The sequence below is a fragment of the Lepidochelys kempii genome, chromosome 9 (assembly GCF_965140265.1).
Source record: "Lepidochelys kempii isolate rLepKem1 chromosome 9, rLepKem1.hap2, whole genome shotgun sequence".
In the NCBI taxonomy this organism is placed as follows: domain Eukaryota; kingdom Metazoa; phylum Chordata; order Testudines; family Cheloniidae; genus Lepidochelys; species Lepidochelys kempii.
This window is the reverse complement of record NC_133264.1, coordinates 83722940-83738196: the sequence shown is the minus strand read 5'-3', so window position 1 is coordinate 83738196 and position 15257 is coordinate 83722940. Positions and strand designations below refer to the sequence as shown.

General features: G+C 40.8%; 2 protein-coding genes across 10 annotated transcripts in view; one reads left to right on the top strand and one right to left on the bottom strand.

Annotated features, from left to right (window-relative positions):
* Positions 1-15257, bottom strand: part of DCX (doublecortin) — a 195676-nt gene that overhangs the window by 162857 nt on the left and 17562 nt on the right. The gene's annotated exons all lie outside the window — the stretch shown is intronic.
* SERTM2 (serine rich and transmembrane domain containing 2) lies at positions 63-11251 on the top strand. Of its 3 annotated transcripts, none has more exons than XR_012160965.1 (3): positions 63-500; positions 1377-1483; positions 1913-2069. XR_012160965.1 is itself a non-coding variant. In XM_073361169.1 (3 exons), the coding sequence occupies exon 3, from the start codon at positions 7875-7877 to the stop codon at positions 8154-8156; it is 282 nt and encodes a 93-aa protein (XP_073217270.1). In that variant the 5' UTR covers positions 63-500; positions 1391-1483; positions 7289-7874; the 3' UTR covers positions 8157-11251. The 3 variants fall into 3 exon arrangements, 2 of the variants coding, with proteins under 2 accessions (XP_073217270.1, XP_073217269.1); XM_073361169.1 differs by lacking the exon at positions 1913-2069 and adding an exon at positions 7289-11251 and having other exon boundaries at positions 1391-1483; XM_073361168.1 differs by lacking the exon at positions 1913-2069 and adding an exon at positions 7289-11251.

Below are 15257 nucleotides of genomic sequence, written 5' to 3'. Positions count from 1 at the left end.
TGTAGCTTGCAGCCTCTTTGCTCTTGGTCTCTCCTCCCTCTCTCCTTATTGAGGAGAGGTAGCAGCAGTGCTGGAGAACTACCTTTCCTTCTACAATCTAACAACTGCCTACAGCAGCTGAAGGAGGGAACTGTCTGGCTAAGGCTGTTTCCATTCAAGCGTTCAGGCACATGAACAGAAGACTCTCCCCACCCTCCCTTGCTGAATGAAGGAAGAATATCAGCATTTATGCGGTTAAATCAGTCTGTCGGCTGGCATCTCAAGAGCTGGAATAAGAGTCGCCCCTGCCTGTCACGCAGCAAAACATTTACTTCAAGAGCAGAGAAGGAGAAAGTGCACTCCGCATGCTTGTTCGAAAAAAGATATTCTAGCTCCAGCAGTAAGACAGCAAATATTTCTTCCAAAGACCCAGCTAGTGGGGAGAGATGTTCCTAGACAAATTCTCAGCAAGTCCAAGGTCTGAACCAGATGCTTCCCACCAATCCTGCTTGCTAGGAAAGGTAATTATGCTCTTTAAATTCTTGATTATTTTCCTACATGCTGGCATAGCTGAGGCTTAGACACATTAGTTTACGCTTTGGCGTCAAAACAAAAGTATACCATCTGCCAACGAAAGAAGAGACCCTTGCCCCCAAATTCCCACTGGGGAAAATGCAAGAAACTGATGGAAACGGCATTTCAATGTTTTTTGTGCTTATTCAACATTTTTTTAAAGTGTAACTTATAAAGCACACTGTGCTCTGTACCAGGGTCTTTCTGCTTCTTCCAGCCGGGCAAAGGAGGACTGAACTACTAGCTTAGGAAAGCCCACGTTGGTGGTTTCAAACTGCGCCTCTTACTGTAATAATTGTCCTGTTCAATCCTGTTCTCATTTCTCTGTGATAGTTTTAGTACTGGATGGAACAGCAAAAACAGCTCACAATTGTTGTCCTCAGTTTCAAGGATCCTTTGCTACCTATTAAAACTTAAACTGATAGTGGAAAGAAAGCAAAGGAATGGAAGCATCTATCTAAGATAAGAGCATTTACTGCAGTTATCTAGCTATGCATTGGTTTTATCCTGGCCATACTTATTGTGTTGCAGGGTTTGAAAATCATTATTTCTCTTCCTTTGCTATAGAAGCAAGACATGGGGTGGGTCAGGTCTGGGTCATTAAAAACAGACTAAATCCTGAGCATGCTGAGATCCCTCAGCAAATATTGGCTTCACTGGGAGGTGAATGACTTCAGCACCTTGGCCCTCTGTATGTCTGTTACATATGGTGAGGGAAAGTGCTCTGATGTTAGTTTGTTTTAAGCCTCCATTTCCATTATTGATTTTTTTTATTAAACTACAGAACTTGTCTAATTTAAATAATTTCTCAAAAATAATTACAGAATTGTTATGACAGAACTATCTGTTTGGACTGAAAGGGCCTCATCCACTAACATCAATGAGGAGCCGAGGGCGTGAGCAGCTCCCAGGATTGGACCATATTTTCCAAGTAGGTCAGATCCTGTTCTGAATTAACAAATATTGATCAACAACTTAGATCTTTTAGGGAATTTGGTTTTTACTTCTGATGCACTGCACTTTAATAAATGTCTGTTAGTCTGACGATTAATTTGGAGGCTCCCAAAGCAGGGCAGGGAGGTCTTCGCCTACTCGGTTCTGAATCAGACAGTTCAGATCTTAACCTGCTTTGGAAATTGGCTTTGTGCAGCCTCTTTGCATATCAGATTTGCTTACCTGCTGTTAAACAACCCAGCTGCCACGGCTAGCTAGTGGGATGAAACGGCTACAGAAAATACATTGAAATTCTGCTCCTGAGCCTTTTCTGCTAATAACAGTCTTTGTAAAACTAAAGCAAGTATCCAAAAAGATCTGCACATTGAAATACCTGCTAGTCATTTCAAATTCTTATATTTTGCAGTGAAATGCTCTTTGGTGATCTTGGTAACTGCTTCCTTTCTGGAAAAGATATAGGTAATTTCTCTACTTTCAACAGTCCAAATGAAGCTGAAGTCTCCAGATGTTACCTGCAATTCTATATCAATCAGACGACAAGTAATAAAAATCCATGCTAAATCTCCACTATTAATCTCTTACTTCTATTAATTCAAACTCTTGGCTTGGAATTAATTGTTGCACTTGAACTCCTAATGTGCTTAGCATTATACAGTCTAATTTTCAGAAGTATGTCAAGCCATTAGCCACTCTGGTCTTTAGGGAGAGACGCAGATTTCAGTTTTCTCTACCAGCTGAGACAGCTACAGACATGGGGTAAGGACAATGTTCTGCACTTTACTCATAGCATGTCAGACTACACATTGGTTGCACTTCGGCAGTGGTGGAGAAATCATATAGTATTAAAGTAGGTGTAATTAAACAAGCTCCCGCCATATCCTGTGTTTCCTACTAGCTACAAACAGTGAGTCTGTTCTTCACGGAGAAAGTTCATGCTTTATTCAGGCAAAGTGTGGGAATTATGGGAGTGAAATTTACTGCCCCCACCCACTCAGAGCCAAAGTCCAGGGCTGTAGCACAGCCTCATTCTTCAAGTCCTCTGCTGCAGCCTGTGTGCTGAAATAGCAGTGGCAGCCCCCACTATCACCACACCAATGCCACTTAGCGTAGTAAGATGCCAGCATCCTTGGGAACACGGATTCTTGGCCCCGCCCCTGCTCTCCATGCTGGCCTATGTGGGGACAGCACTGAGACCCTGTGACACACAGGGGAGTGTTTCCAGCATGGGGCTCACATAGTCCAGGGTGCTTCTGCTGGCAGTCTCCACCAATGTGAACTTCACCCCATACTGGATATGAATTCATTTGTACTATCACCTCCCAGAAGTCTCCTGTCTTTCTGTTTTTCATATGAAGGATAAATAGACACACATCAGATTAAGAATGGAAAAGTGCTGAGTTCTTTAATAACACGTGAGCTAACCACTTTGTTTCAGAGAAAGGCACCCATATTATGTTTTACATTTTATATATATATATATATGAGGCAGCCAAAATCATTAGAAATGTGGGCCTCACAAGCCTTTATATAGTATTTTATACATAGGCTTATGAAAACACATTTCCAAAGTCAGCAGTGATTTTGGCTGCTTCAAATTTTAGGTGTTCAATTTGAGACAACATAAAGCGATCTGATATTCAGAAAGTGCTGAGCACCTGCCCTCTGGAAGCCAGGCCCCTCTAGGGCATCATTTTGGGCTCCAAAACCAAGGCACCCAATATCACTAGCCACTTTTGAAATCTAGGCCTTGTTCTTTACATTCTGGTTTTCCAGGAGTGCTGAAGTATTTAAAAAACATGGAATGGGCCAGATTTATCTCTGGTGCAACTGCACTAATTCCAGGGGACTTGCATCAGCAAGAGCTTTGCCCCAGTCTGCCTGGACAGGTTAATAAGTAATAAGAATGGAAGAAACCTCAAGAGAGAAAAAAGCTGGGAATCCACTAAAATATCACAAGATCTCCTGCTTTCAAAAGGGATTTCAATATTGGAGGTGTAGGGTATCATTTGCATAGGTGTAAACCTAAACTGAAGGCGTTACTCTGGATATACACTGGTGTAGCACATCTGGCCCATGGACTGCTGCTAAAGTTTAAATGTCATCCTTATGCCCTTAATTCAATTAAAATAATATGTGCCAAAGGCTACGTAAAACCAGACTCAAACGCAGGGCTCACAGGCTGCAGAAGTCCAAGGGGTTTGTTTGTTTTCAGTGGCGCTTTTTTTGCTGAAGCCGTCTGGGAAGTCTGGAGAGATCGATAGAAGATGGTTGGGGTAGAGAAAAAGGAATAATAAAGCCTGTTTGAAACTTTCAGAAATAGTATCTTTCTAAGCTGCGAAAGGACAATCCAAACAAACAGTTTGAAAAAACATACCGTTTTATTTTATCCTCTGCTGTCAGGAAGGCCTACAATTATGTGCTCATAAACCACCCTTGATTTAAAATTGCATTTATTATAACAGTGCTGTCTGTGCCAATGTAAGTGAGCATTTCTCAGCATTTCCTATAAACCTTTGATTTCTTGGAAAGTTTGTAACTTGGCCATGAGAAATTCATTCGGCATAAAAAGGGATAGTCTACAATGCAAATTAATTATTTTAGCTGCTTGGGCAAAACAAGCTTTTGCTATCCTGACAGCCCAATGGTTGCGTCATGAGAGAATTTCAAGGGAGATTTTCAAGAGCACCTAGGAGACTTAGATGCTCAAGTTCATTGACTTTTAAAGGGACTTAAGTCTTTTAGGTACTTTTTGAAAATCCCACCTTTCATTCCTAGTGCCGTTCCTTCACATGCCAGCCCCACAGAAATGCAACTTGCTGGGGATGTTGCATGCTTAGTCCCCAGGGATTTGCACTATTCTGCAGTAACCATCACGACGCTGCGCATTGCAAATAGCCCTAGAACAATCAAACTCCCAGGTGTGCTGGAAAAATGGCTTTATTCGACTTTTCCTTCCCCCAGATCATGAGGCCCAATGGGGGCTGGTTTAGGTTAGGGGCTGGCTCAGGGCCTGACAGAACTCATAGCAGCACACTCTAACCATGCCCCCTCCTGCCTCTACACCCCAGTGGGTGGAACACAGCCAGATAACCAACTCAGGAATTATTCTAGGGGAATCCCCAGCTGACTGTTTAAGCCAGCAGTACAGCTCATTTTGACCATTCTATCATCCAGCAGGATCTGGCCCATTTATTCCTTAAGTTATCCTTTTATCTGTTTTTAAACTGTTTGAAACCAAGGGGGATCCTAGCAAACGCTGGGAGTGGTGTGGAGACACTGTGTTCAGCCCTTCAGTAACACCCAAGCCAGCTAAGTGGTAGTACTGATGGGACCCACACAGGGCCGGCTCTACCATTTTTGCTGCCCCAAGCAGTGTGCCGAATTGCCGCCACAGCGAGTGGCTGAAGATAGAAGCTGATGCCGAACTGCCGCTGTGGACGGCTGAACATAGAAGCTACCGCCAATTTACCGCCGCGAGCACACGGACTGCCGCCTCTTGTAGATTGCCGCCCCAAGCACCTGCTTGGAACGCTGGTGCCTGAAGCCGGTCCTGGACCCACAGAGAATTAGAGCTAGCCTTTTTCCCTCCAGAGAAGAATGTGGCACTGACTTGTGGGAAGAACTGGTTAAGAAAAAAAGACAGAACTGTTTTCCCTCTGCAAATGCATTTATATCAAAATTAAGATGTTTCACTTTGTTTTGTTTCAATAATGTTGAAATTAGGGCTGTCAAGCAATTAAAAAATTAATTGTGATTAATCGCACTGTTAAACAATAGTATACCATTTATTTAAATATATTTGGATGTTTTCTACATTTTCAAATATATTGATTTCAATTACAACACAGAATACAAAGTGTACAGTGTTCACTTTATATTTATTTTTGATTACAAGTATTTGCACTGTAAAAAAACAAATAGTATTTTTCAATTCACCTAATACAAGTACTGTAGTGCAATTTCTTTATCATGAAAGTTGAATTTACAAATGTAGAATTATGTACCAAAAAAACCTACATTCAAAAATAAAACAATGTAAAATTTTAGAACCTGCAAATCCACTCAGTCCTACTTCTTGGTCAGCCAATCGCTCAGACAGACAAGTTTGTTTACATTTGCAGGAGATAATGCTGTCCTCTTCTTGTTTACAATGTCACCAGAAAGTGAGAACAGGCGTTCTCATGGCACCGTTGTAGCTGGCGTCACAAGATATTTACGTGCCAGATGCTCTAAAGATTCATTTGTCCCTTCATGCTTCAACCACCATTCCAGGAAACATGAGTCCATGCTGATGACGGGTTCTGCTCGATAACAATCCAAAGCAGTGTGGACGAACATGTTCATTTTCATTATCTGAGTCAGATGCCACCAGCAGGTTGATTTTCTTTTTCGGTAGTTTGGGTTCTGTAGTTTCCATATCGGAGTGTTACTCTTCCATACCTCGTCCCGCTCAGATTTTGGAAGGCACTTCAGATTCTTAAACCTTGGGTCAAGTTCTGTAGCTATCTTCAGAAATCTCACATTGGTACCTTTTTTGCGTTTTGTAAATCTGCAGTGAAAGTGTTCTTAAAATGTACAAGATGTGCTGGGTCATCATCAGAGGCTGCTAGAACATGAAATATATGGCAGAATGAGGGTAAAACAGAGCAGGGGACATACAATTCTCCCCCAAGGAGTTCAGTCACAAATTTAATTAATGTCTTATTTTTTTAACTTGTGTCATCAGCATGGAAGCATGTCCTCTGGAACGGTGGCACTTTCACGACAAAGATTGCACTACATTACTTGTATGAGGTGAATTGAAAAATACTATTTCTTTTGTTTATCATTTTTACAGTGCAAATATTTATAATACAAAATAATATACACTTTGATTTCAATTACAACACAGAATACAATATATATATGAAAATGTAGAAAAACATCCAAAATATTTAACAAATTTCAATTGGTATTCTATTGGTTAACAGTGGGATTAAAACTGCTATTAATCATGATTAATTTTTGTAATCACAATTAATTTTTTAAGTTAATCATGTGAGTTAACATTTTAATATTTAATGTGTGCATATTAGATATTTTACATTATGTTTCAGCATTAACAAAATGTTTTTACCTTATCAGAACAAAACATGTTGAGGTTTCTTAAGAGAAATATTTTTGGACTTTCTGTTGCATGAGAAATTTTTCATTGTTACAATCTGGAATGAGATCAGTTTTTGAAATGTCAGAATTTCCCATGGGATGGGAATCCCTTTTCTGACCAGCTTTGCTTGTGGGAGGTAAGTGGGCACTTGTAGACAGGACCCAGTCCACATTGGCAGAGCTTCAGCTGCTCATAGGACACTCTGTGCCAGCAGTATGCTTCTCAAGTTATAGCTGAGATGACACATGCAGAGCTTTATGTGTAGGAAGGCAGTGGGGTTCATATCTTTTCCTCCATTAGTTTTAATGGCCCACATCTGTATAATCAGTGGGTGTTTCCCTAACCCACAAACACAGAATACTAGAATAGGAAACAATAGTGAATTATGCAGAGTAACAGTACCCTTCCTCTAAAGGTATAAAGAACTTTTGTAAACACATAATGCTCTTCCGGATTACCAAATGGCTCACAGGACCATGTCCGCGAATTCAGTTCATACCCCTGGAAATGCAATGCTCTAATAGCGATCAGATCAGATACCAATTTCATATTATCCTTTATCTGTCAGGTTGGTATGGTGAGAGTACAGTACAAACTGGGTTTACTAATTCTTTTTGTTATCTCTTTCCCTTTTAGAAAGAAAGCGGTTTTGACTGACCCTAATTACAGAATCAGTTCAATGTGGAAAGTGGAAAAGACCCCATTTTTTCCAAACTCTCCTTCACCTAATCACTGACATCCATAACTTTGGAGAGTGGAGATCATCAACCATATTAGCAAGAGATAAAACAAGCTTGCCAGGTCACCCAGGAATAAATCATCTGCAGCGTGATAGGTTGGCAGAAAGTTCACTTCCTTTGTTCAAAAAGGAAAGCCTGTATAGAGCTAAGCCCGGCAGCAACTCAGATCTGTTAGTTCCAGAAGAGGACTAAAGAGATTTGGGCAAATTAAAACTCTGACAGCATAAGAAGTTATAACAACAAAAATCGATCTCTAATGGGGCATGTGAGAAATGACTTCCAAAGGCTCTTGTAGAGCAGTTTGCTTAACCAAGTGGGGTGAAGATCTCACAACCAACACAACTGTGCTTTCACTACAGAACTCTGGTCAGCATCCACTTTCAGGTGTAAACCCCCTTTCTGGATTTTCTTCATGAAATGGGTGAAGAAAGGCAACATTTTAAGGGTGAATAGAGAAAATGGACAAAACCTGAGAGGGAGCAATGACTGAGATTTATTTTAAATACCGTGGAAATCTTACTGGCCGTGTCCACTTGCCAACCCTGGCTACAGAAGTAAACACGACAGCAGATAAATATGCCAACCTGTACATGTACGTTGGCTTGTTCCTAACGCTCCTGGCCATCCTTCTCATACTACTCTTCACCATGCTCTTACGCCTGAAGCACGTGATCTCCCCAATCACCACCTCTCCAGAAAGCACAGAGAATGCACACCAGTTTACAGATGTAGAAATGCACAGCAGGATTCCTAGCATTCAATGAGACAGAAGCAACAGGCAGGAGGAAAGAGCTGCATGGCTCACAAAGCACCTTTTGTTTGGCAAAATATGCGTGTGCTTTGTGGGGAAGAGAACTCCCACCTGCCCACTCTGCTCTGCAATGTACTCCACATGTATCAAACAAACATTTTCAGCATCTAGGGCAGTATCATTTGACTCATTTGTGAACTGACAGTCATAAAATATCCAGTAGGCTTAGAACACTCCTGCCCCCTGAAGACTGCAAGCAACATGTGTTGAGAAGTTTGGTTTCTATCAGAATATGGAGCACATGTCCTAAATAAAATCTAGACCACAGAAGCCTAGTTGCTCTCAGGAGAGACTCGGCTCCTCCTGAAAAGACTTAATCCAAATGATAAAAGCTACTATAATGACAGCCAAAAAACCAAAAACATACAAGAATATTTTCTGAAAGATGTATTTGCTGAGTTATCTTTCCTTCTATTGTTAGAGGAGATTCTTCGCCTGATAAGAGACTTGAACTCAAAGTTAATTTGTGGTGCAGGCTCAAAGAACCCACAGGGCACATAAGGAAAATGAATAGTGGTGTGAAAATCCCCAGACATCCATCCCATTCAAGAAGGAAAATCTTAAATGGTGTTTTTTCCACTTGGAATAGCACATTTGCAAAATGCAATTTTGGAAATAGACAAGCGTTCCTGCTATAAGGCCAATGTGCATCATATACTGGGGCTATTACTTTCAGACATTAAGAATCAAACAAAGAGTGAATATTGCATTCCAATTATCAGAAAGAGGCAGCTCATTCAGAATGAAAGAAAATAAGAGGTAAAGTTCTTTGCATGAATCAAGCAGCATGAGTCATATTCAGAAGACACACTGCCTCTGTGTCCCTGCCCTTCCTTTGCAGGAACTGCATTCCCTAAAATTAGGTTCATTTCTTTCAGCTTTCCTAATGTCACTCAGTAATTAAAATCCTATTTAATGTTAGTGAATTAAGTGGACATTGCTAAAAGTGATAAGGTTGTTCTGAACTTGGACCTCTCTGTCATCTCCATGTAGCTTTTCCCTCCAGAAACACGCTAAAACTCCCAATACTTTTCTCCCAAGGATACGGGGGCAGGGGAGAAGGGAAAGGGAAGAGAATGCCAAGGCCCCACACTGCAATAATAAATCAGCATGCACAGCTCTGTACTCTGGAGTTATCCTAAATGACCAACTAGTGTGCATACAAAATTAAAGGAAAATATGAGCACTGAAATAGGAGAGCAAGATTCCAAGAGATCAACTGGAACAGTAAGAAAAAAATATCTAAAATTATGAAACAATATGCTGGGAATGTCCTTTTAACGTCTCTCTATATAAACACACAATACTTTATGGAAAAAAATAAGGACTTTCTTCACATGGATCAGAAAGATGGCAATCAAATATAGCATCTCAATTCTGTTGGGCCACTATCCCTTATAACAACACTTCTTAGATAGGGATCATTTAAACTCATGTTTACTGGGCAGGTGCTTCCCCATGGATTTTAACTAGCACATCTTACCTCCTTTGCTCCTGTCTAAATCTAGCCTTGTGCTAAAACTCCCTTGTGCTTTCCACTTTATATACAATCATTTGCCAATTCTCCTCTCTCCAAGGGCCTGAAAGTGCAAACTCCCCACACACAAACAGTGCTAAAATTAGCAATGACACTGACTCTACAGACCTGTAACAACAACAAGAACTTGTTCTTCCAATGCTTCGGGAATTGTGATTTCTTTATCCTTATGGGTCAGTTGTTCGATGGGTTGTTTTTGACTAGGAGTCTGGCTTCTTTATCTCTCTATGGGGAAGAACAAGATGCTAAAACCACAGTGGTCATGAATGGTCCACAGCAAGGATTAGCATTATTGTCACTGCTGTTCTGACTGCAAGACTCTTTCTCCATGTAGAATAGCACCTTTTGTACTCAGCGTACTCCATGAGGTGCAGGCTCAATGGGGAAAACAGTTAGTGTAGTAACTATGTAAGGAAACACAACATCCAATATACTTTCAGCAATATTTTCCACATAGCCTTGGACATTAGAATGTATTTGCCTGGAAGAGAAATGTAGGCCAGGTCACAGGTTATCCTGTACTCTTGTGCCATGGGATCATCACTTGAGCACCTACTAGACAGGACCCTGGCTTAACAGTTCATCTGAGGGACGGTACAGCACTCTCCCTGTTGTTGTGCAGCTCTATCAGCACTGCTTAGGAGTCCAGATTCTACTTGTTGTAGGATTTAATCTAAATCCTGCTAAACCAGATTGCTACTAACTGAGCCATGCTGTCATGTATGTTTAACAATATAAAAAAAGGTTTACTTGATACAGTTTCATTCTTTCAGCAGCAAAAGCACAGAATACTGGCTAAAATATGTATTTACCCCATGCAATCTTAAGTCCACCGCCATCTTTTTCAGGACCCTTTTAAAAGTGTACAAGAACCGTAGAATTCTGACCATTCCTTAACCCATGTGGCAATTAACAGTCTCTGAGAAACAATAATCTTCTATCATAGCCACCCAGAGAAGGAAAAGTTTTACTCCCAAGATACAGAGAGAGCTGCAGATATATCTATTTAATGAAGACATTTTAGTACAAAGAATAATGACAGACAAATTGATTTTCGGCCCAATCCTAATAGCAATTAATTCAGTGGCAGATTGGGGCCCTTAATTTTCTGTTAAAATATTTTAACTCATAAAAATACTCTTATTCAAAAAATGATTTAATAAATATATTGTAAATGAAAGGTTGATCCATTTATATTTAATCATATATTATATTTGGGCAGATAATATATTTGTATACAATACTGCCAGGAAAGGCAGCCAGAGCTACCAACATACAGCATCACTTTTCCCTTCTAATGTTGTTTGTCTCCATTTCAGACAGCAAGTAGCTGTTCAGCTCAGTATGCCCTATGCCTGGTATGCTCCCTCGATAGGCTATTTACATAAGACCTATATATATTTTTGTTAGAAAAAACATATGCACATTGTATGCACTCCTTGTCTTTTTCAAGGCTAGCAGATTTTAAAGCCTGCATTTCTCAAAGAAACAAATAAAACACGTGTTCTCCATTTGTAGTCTTTTTGTTCCTATTTGTAATTTTCAAGAGCATGGGCCTTCCGGGGAAAGGGACTGCTGGCTGGAATTTGCCTTTGTGGGTCTATTCGAGTCATAAGGATTCAGTGGGCTTTGGTATTGGTTTGGTTATGTTGAATGACGACTGCAATTTAAGCACTGAGTTGCTGGATCTGTAATGTTGTGGTCTCATTTCACCACCTTTTCCCTCCACAAGCTTTATTTGTTTGCTTCCCACTTGTCCATCTGCTAAAAAATATTTTTATAAAACCTAAGAGAAACACTATACATCAATTCTGAATCAGCTGACTGCTTTATACTATTACCATAATGTGCACAGGGCCAGCAGCTCATAGTAGGGCTCACATGGAGGAGTACTATACTCCTCCAGTGCTCCCACTGATTTCAACTGAATCATTAGGACTGCTGGAGAATCACAGAACTAAGGTACTACTGTGCACCCATGCAGGAGAATAAGGGAACATAAGGAGCCCCCATACTCTGCATTGCCAGAGCCTTTGCAGTCAGATCACATCCACTCTAGAGCAAAAGACCAGGCTTGACTGACTGAGTCCTGATTTGGTTCCGACCCTTCTCCTGGTAGGGTCTCTTTCTTAGGCTGGATTGTAAGGTTACAGTCCAGCCCTGTTCGAATCTGATAACCTTACTCAAACTCACAATCATCAGGAAACAGAAACCATCACAACTGCCCTTAATAGTCCTCAAAAATTCTTCCATCATATTTAGCCAAAAGGTTGCCAAGAATCCTCTCCCCACCCCACACCCATCTACAGTCATGTTTCACCACATAATGAATGTATGTTAAAACACAGCAAAAGATTCAAATACAAACATACCTTAAGAGCTAAAAATCCTGATTCACAATCTGTCCAATCACTCTCTATTAACTTTCATGGTGGGGGTCTCTGATGGGAAAAAAATCCACAAGTGATGGTGGCTGTTTGATACTTCTAGCATGCTTGGAAAGGATTGTAAAAATGACACATAAAAAGCATTCAAGTGTATTTTTATACATATTGATAAATACACAAGAGATGCTGAGAAAGGTTTTAGGACCTCTTCCTCTACAGGAATCAAGCAAAGCTAGGGGATCTCCCATATCAGTTTTCAGGTGCTATCTATCTAACTGTGGAGATCTGGATATGAATCTAATATTTTACAGCAGCATTCATTCATGACACAAACATTATACATGCACTGGTGCTGTTTTACAGTCATGGCTTCAAGGCATTGAGCATAAACTTTAGACTCTATGAGGGGCTTTGTGACCTTCATCACCCTCAGATCTGTAGAGACAATGAAGGTCCAAAAGGAAGATGAGAAGTTTATAGATACTAAAGTTCACCCTGGTGCTTTTTTTAAAAAAATTACCATTTGCCTAGGCTTCAAAATGAATATGCAAAAAGTGGAATGAAAAGTTAACTCCTAGATTACTAGGTTCTTCTCCCCTCTCCCTGGATTGCTTTATGTGCAGATTTCCCCTAGTGCTTTCGCAACAGAGGAAGATTAAGTCCATCTTCCAAGGCAGTTAACGTTCTGCATGAACAATAATGTTAAACTTGTTTTTGGCAGAGTGATTTTTATCAAAGGTGTTCTGGGATCTTCTTAGATATAGGCAGGAGGAACTCATTCAGCTGTAGATTATATTTAGCTAAGAGTGGAAGTGGGTTAGTGACAATCAGGAAGGGGTCTGTCCAATTCAGATACAATTTATAAATAATGCCTATATGGACATCAATGTGAATTTAGCTTTTATGTAAATTTATCAACTGGAGAGGGGGAAAAAAAGATTAATCACATGGACCTCAAGAATGGTCTTTGTTACTTTCTCCAATTATTTTATTGTTTGCAAACTGTAAGTGTCTTTCACTTATTTTAGAGCGGTCACTTTAAAATTATTTCTCCAATAAGGTCCAGAATGACTTTGTACTCCTAGCAGCCAACCAGTTGACACTCACTCTCATGGTTTTACAGACACAGGGATCTATTCAGATGACCCATTTAAGGGTTTGGTGCTATAGGACTTAAGTAGTATAACAACTTTTAATAGACTACAAACTTACTAACAGCCAAATTTTTAGAGTGTAAACTATTAATGGAAAATAAATAACTAGGGCATACCCTGGTTTCAATTTCTGGCCTCATTTTCTTAGTGTCTTCCCTAGCAACTGCAAGCACTAGAGAAGCAGTGAACCCAACGCAGGGAAATGTGGAGTGTCCCTCTGACTAACCTAGACAGAGGCACTGATGGCTCCTACAGGAAGCCCCATCCAGTTCTAAGCTAGAGGGAGGTGACACCTAACTTTAGGGATCAAGTAGAAGTTCAGGGATCTGGCTAGAATAAGGACTCATGAGAAATAAATTTTATATAAACTTCACAATTCCAGTCATTCTTTCAGTCAATTTTCTGCATAAGTGAGTCAAACCCACACAGGCACACAGCCTCTGCTCTCTCTCCACCCTACACTGAGGCTCAGCATCTCGGGAGCACTACTGTGGCCACATATGGTTCAAGAAAGGTTACCTCCCTCACAGCCACATTAGGCCCTAGGCATTTGATCTAAATCATTGGCCCATTCACTACAAAATATTTTAAACTTGGCATTTGTATGAAAAAATGATACCTGAAGTCCTTGAACTAACTCAAGTCCCACCTTGAGTCCCTCTTCACTGCAGAGTTAACCTGGGCTCTTCTTCAGGTGTTGCCCCTCATTCCCCCGCCGCCAACCACACATACAAAAGCCACATCCCGGATTTTGGTGATGCTTTGAACCCAAGATGGCCATAGGCTAAAGCCTGAGACTGACACCACATCCGCTTGGCAGCGAGGACACAGGCTAGATTAACTGAGAGCCAAAAGTCCTCCAATGCCTTCCCACAATTCACCCTGGGTGCCCAGAGAGACAGGCAAGTTCTTCCACAATTCACTAGGAAAGAGTCATAGGGCTGTTTAGCTTACTGCAGCACTGAGAACCATGGGATATGCCCCCAGAAGTCTTAGCAAGACACAGGTGCGTGGAGCACCAGCGAGGACACAGTAACTGTAGTGCCACTTTGCAGTGCGGCTGCCTAGACCCAGGCTAGGCAAACACGGGTGCCAATCAAGCAAATTAAGACATACCTATATTTAGGACATACTATAGTTTCTCATCCCTTAGCAACTTTAATTCAAACGAATTCAAGGTGATTGCAAAACAAAACAAAAAACAAAACATTGTTCTGTCAACATACCTCCGGCTTGTCTGATGCTGAAGCACGTTTAAATGCACAAAAGGCTCCCATCTGGGTCATTGATGGACTGCTGCTGTACAGAGACTGGCACCCAGGGGAATCCTCCCCCCATCCCCATCTGGCAACAAGAGTGAAACTAATGTGAGTTTCACGGTTGCTCACAGATTTTTTTCACCCTACTACAGCTCTGAAAAGTTCTGAGCAGCCCTAGATGCACTGAATCTGCCAGTCTGTGAATTCATGAAGACAACACTACATTGGGTTTCACTTGGCTCATGTTGGAAAGGTTATTTCCACAACTGTGCAAAAAAAAAAACAAAACTTTTTTTTTGCTGTTAAATACATAGACATGAAAAGGAGGAAAAGGAGAGTTCTAAACATGCATTGTTTTCGTTGATGTACTATTGTAGCATGTACTAAATTTCAGAGCTCTTTGCAGTTATACTGTAGAAGCAACACTGAAATGAGAGCTGGCAGATAAGCACAGCAGAGACAGACTCTCTACACAGATTTGCAACTAGAAGAGCCATAATTGGAGAAAGAGGCTGGCCAGGATCAGAATGCCAAGACTGCTTTGCCTTTGTTTGACTTCTGCTGGTAACTGTCCATCCAGTTAGAGCCTGATTCAACATTTCCCCACTTTACCACCTGCCTCTGGATCCAGAATGAAGTTATTTGCAACAAAACAATAAGACAACTGTTTGTACATAATGTACTGGCTAAGTGTATGGCTAGGCGATTGTTAAAAAT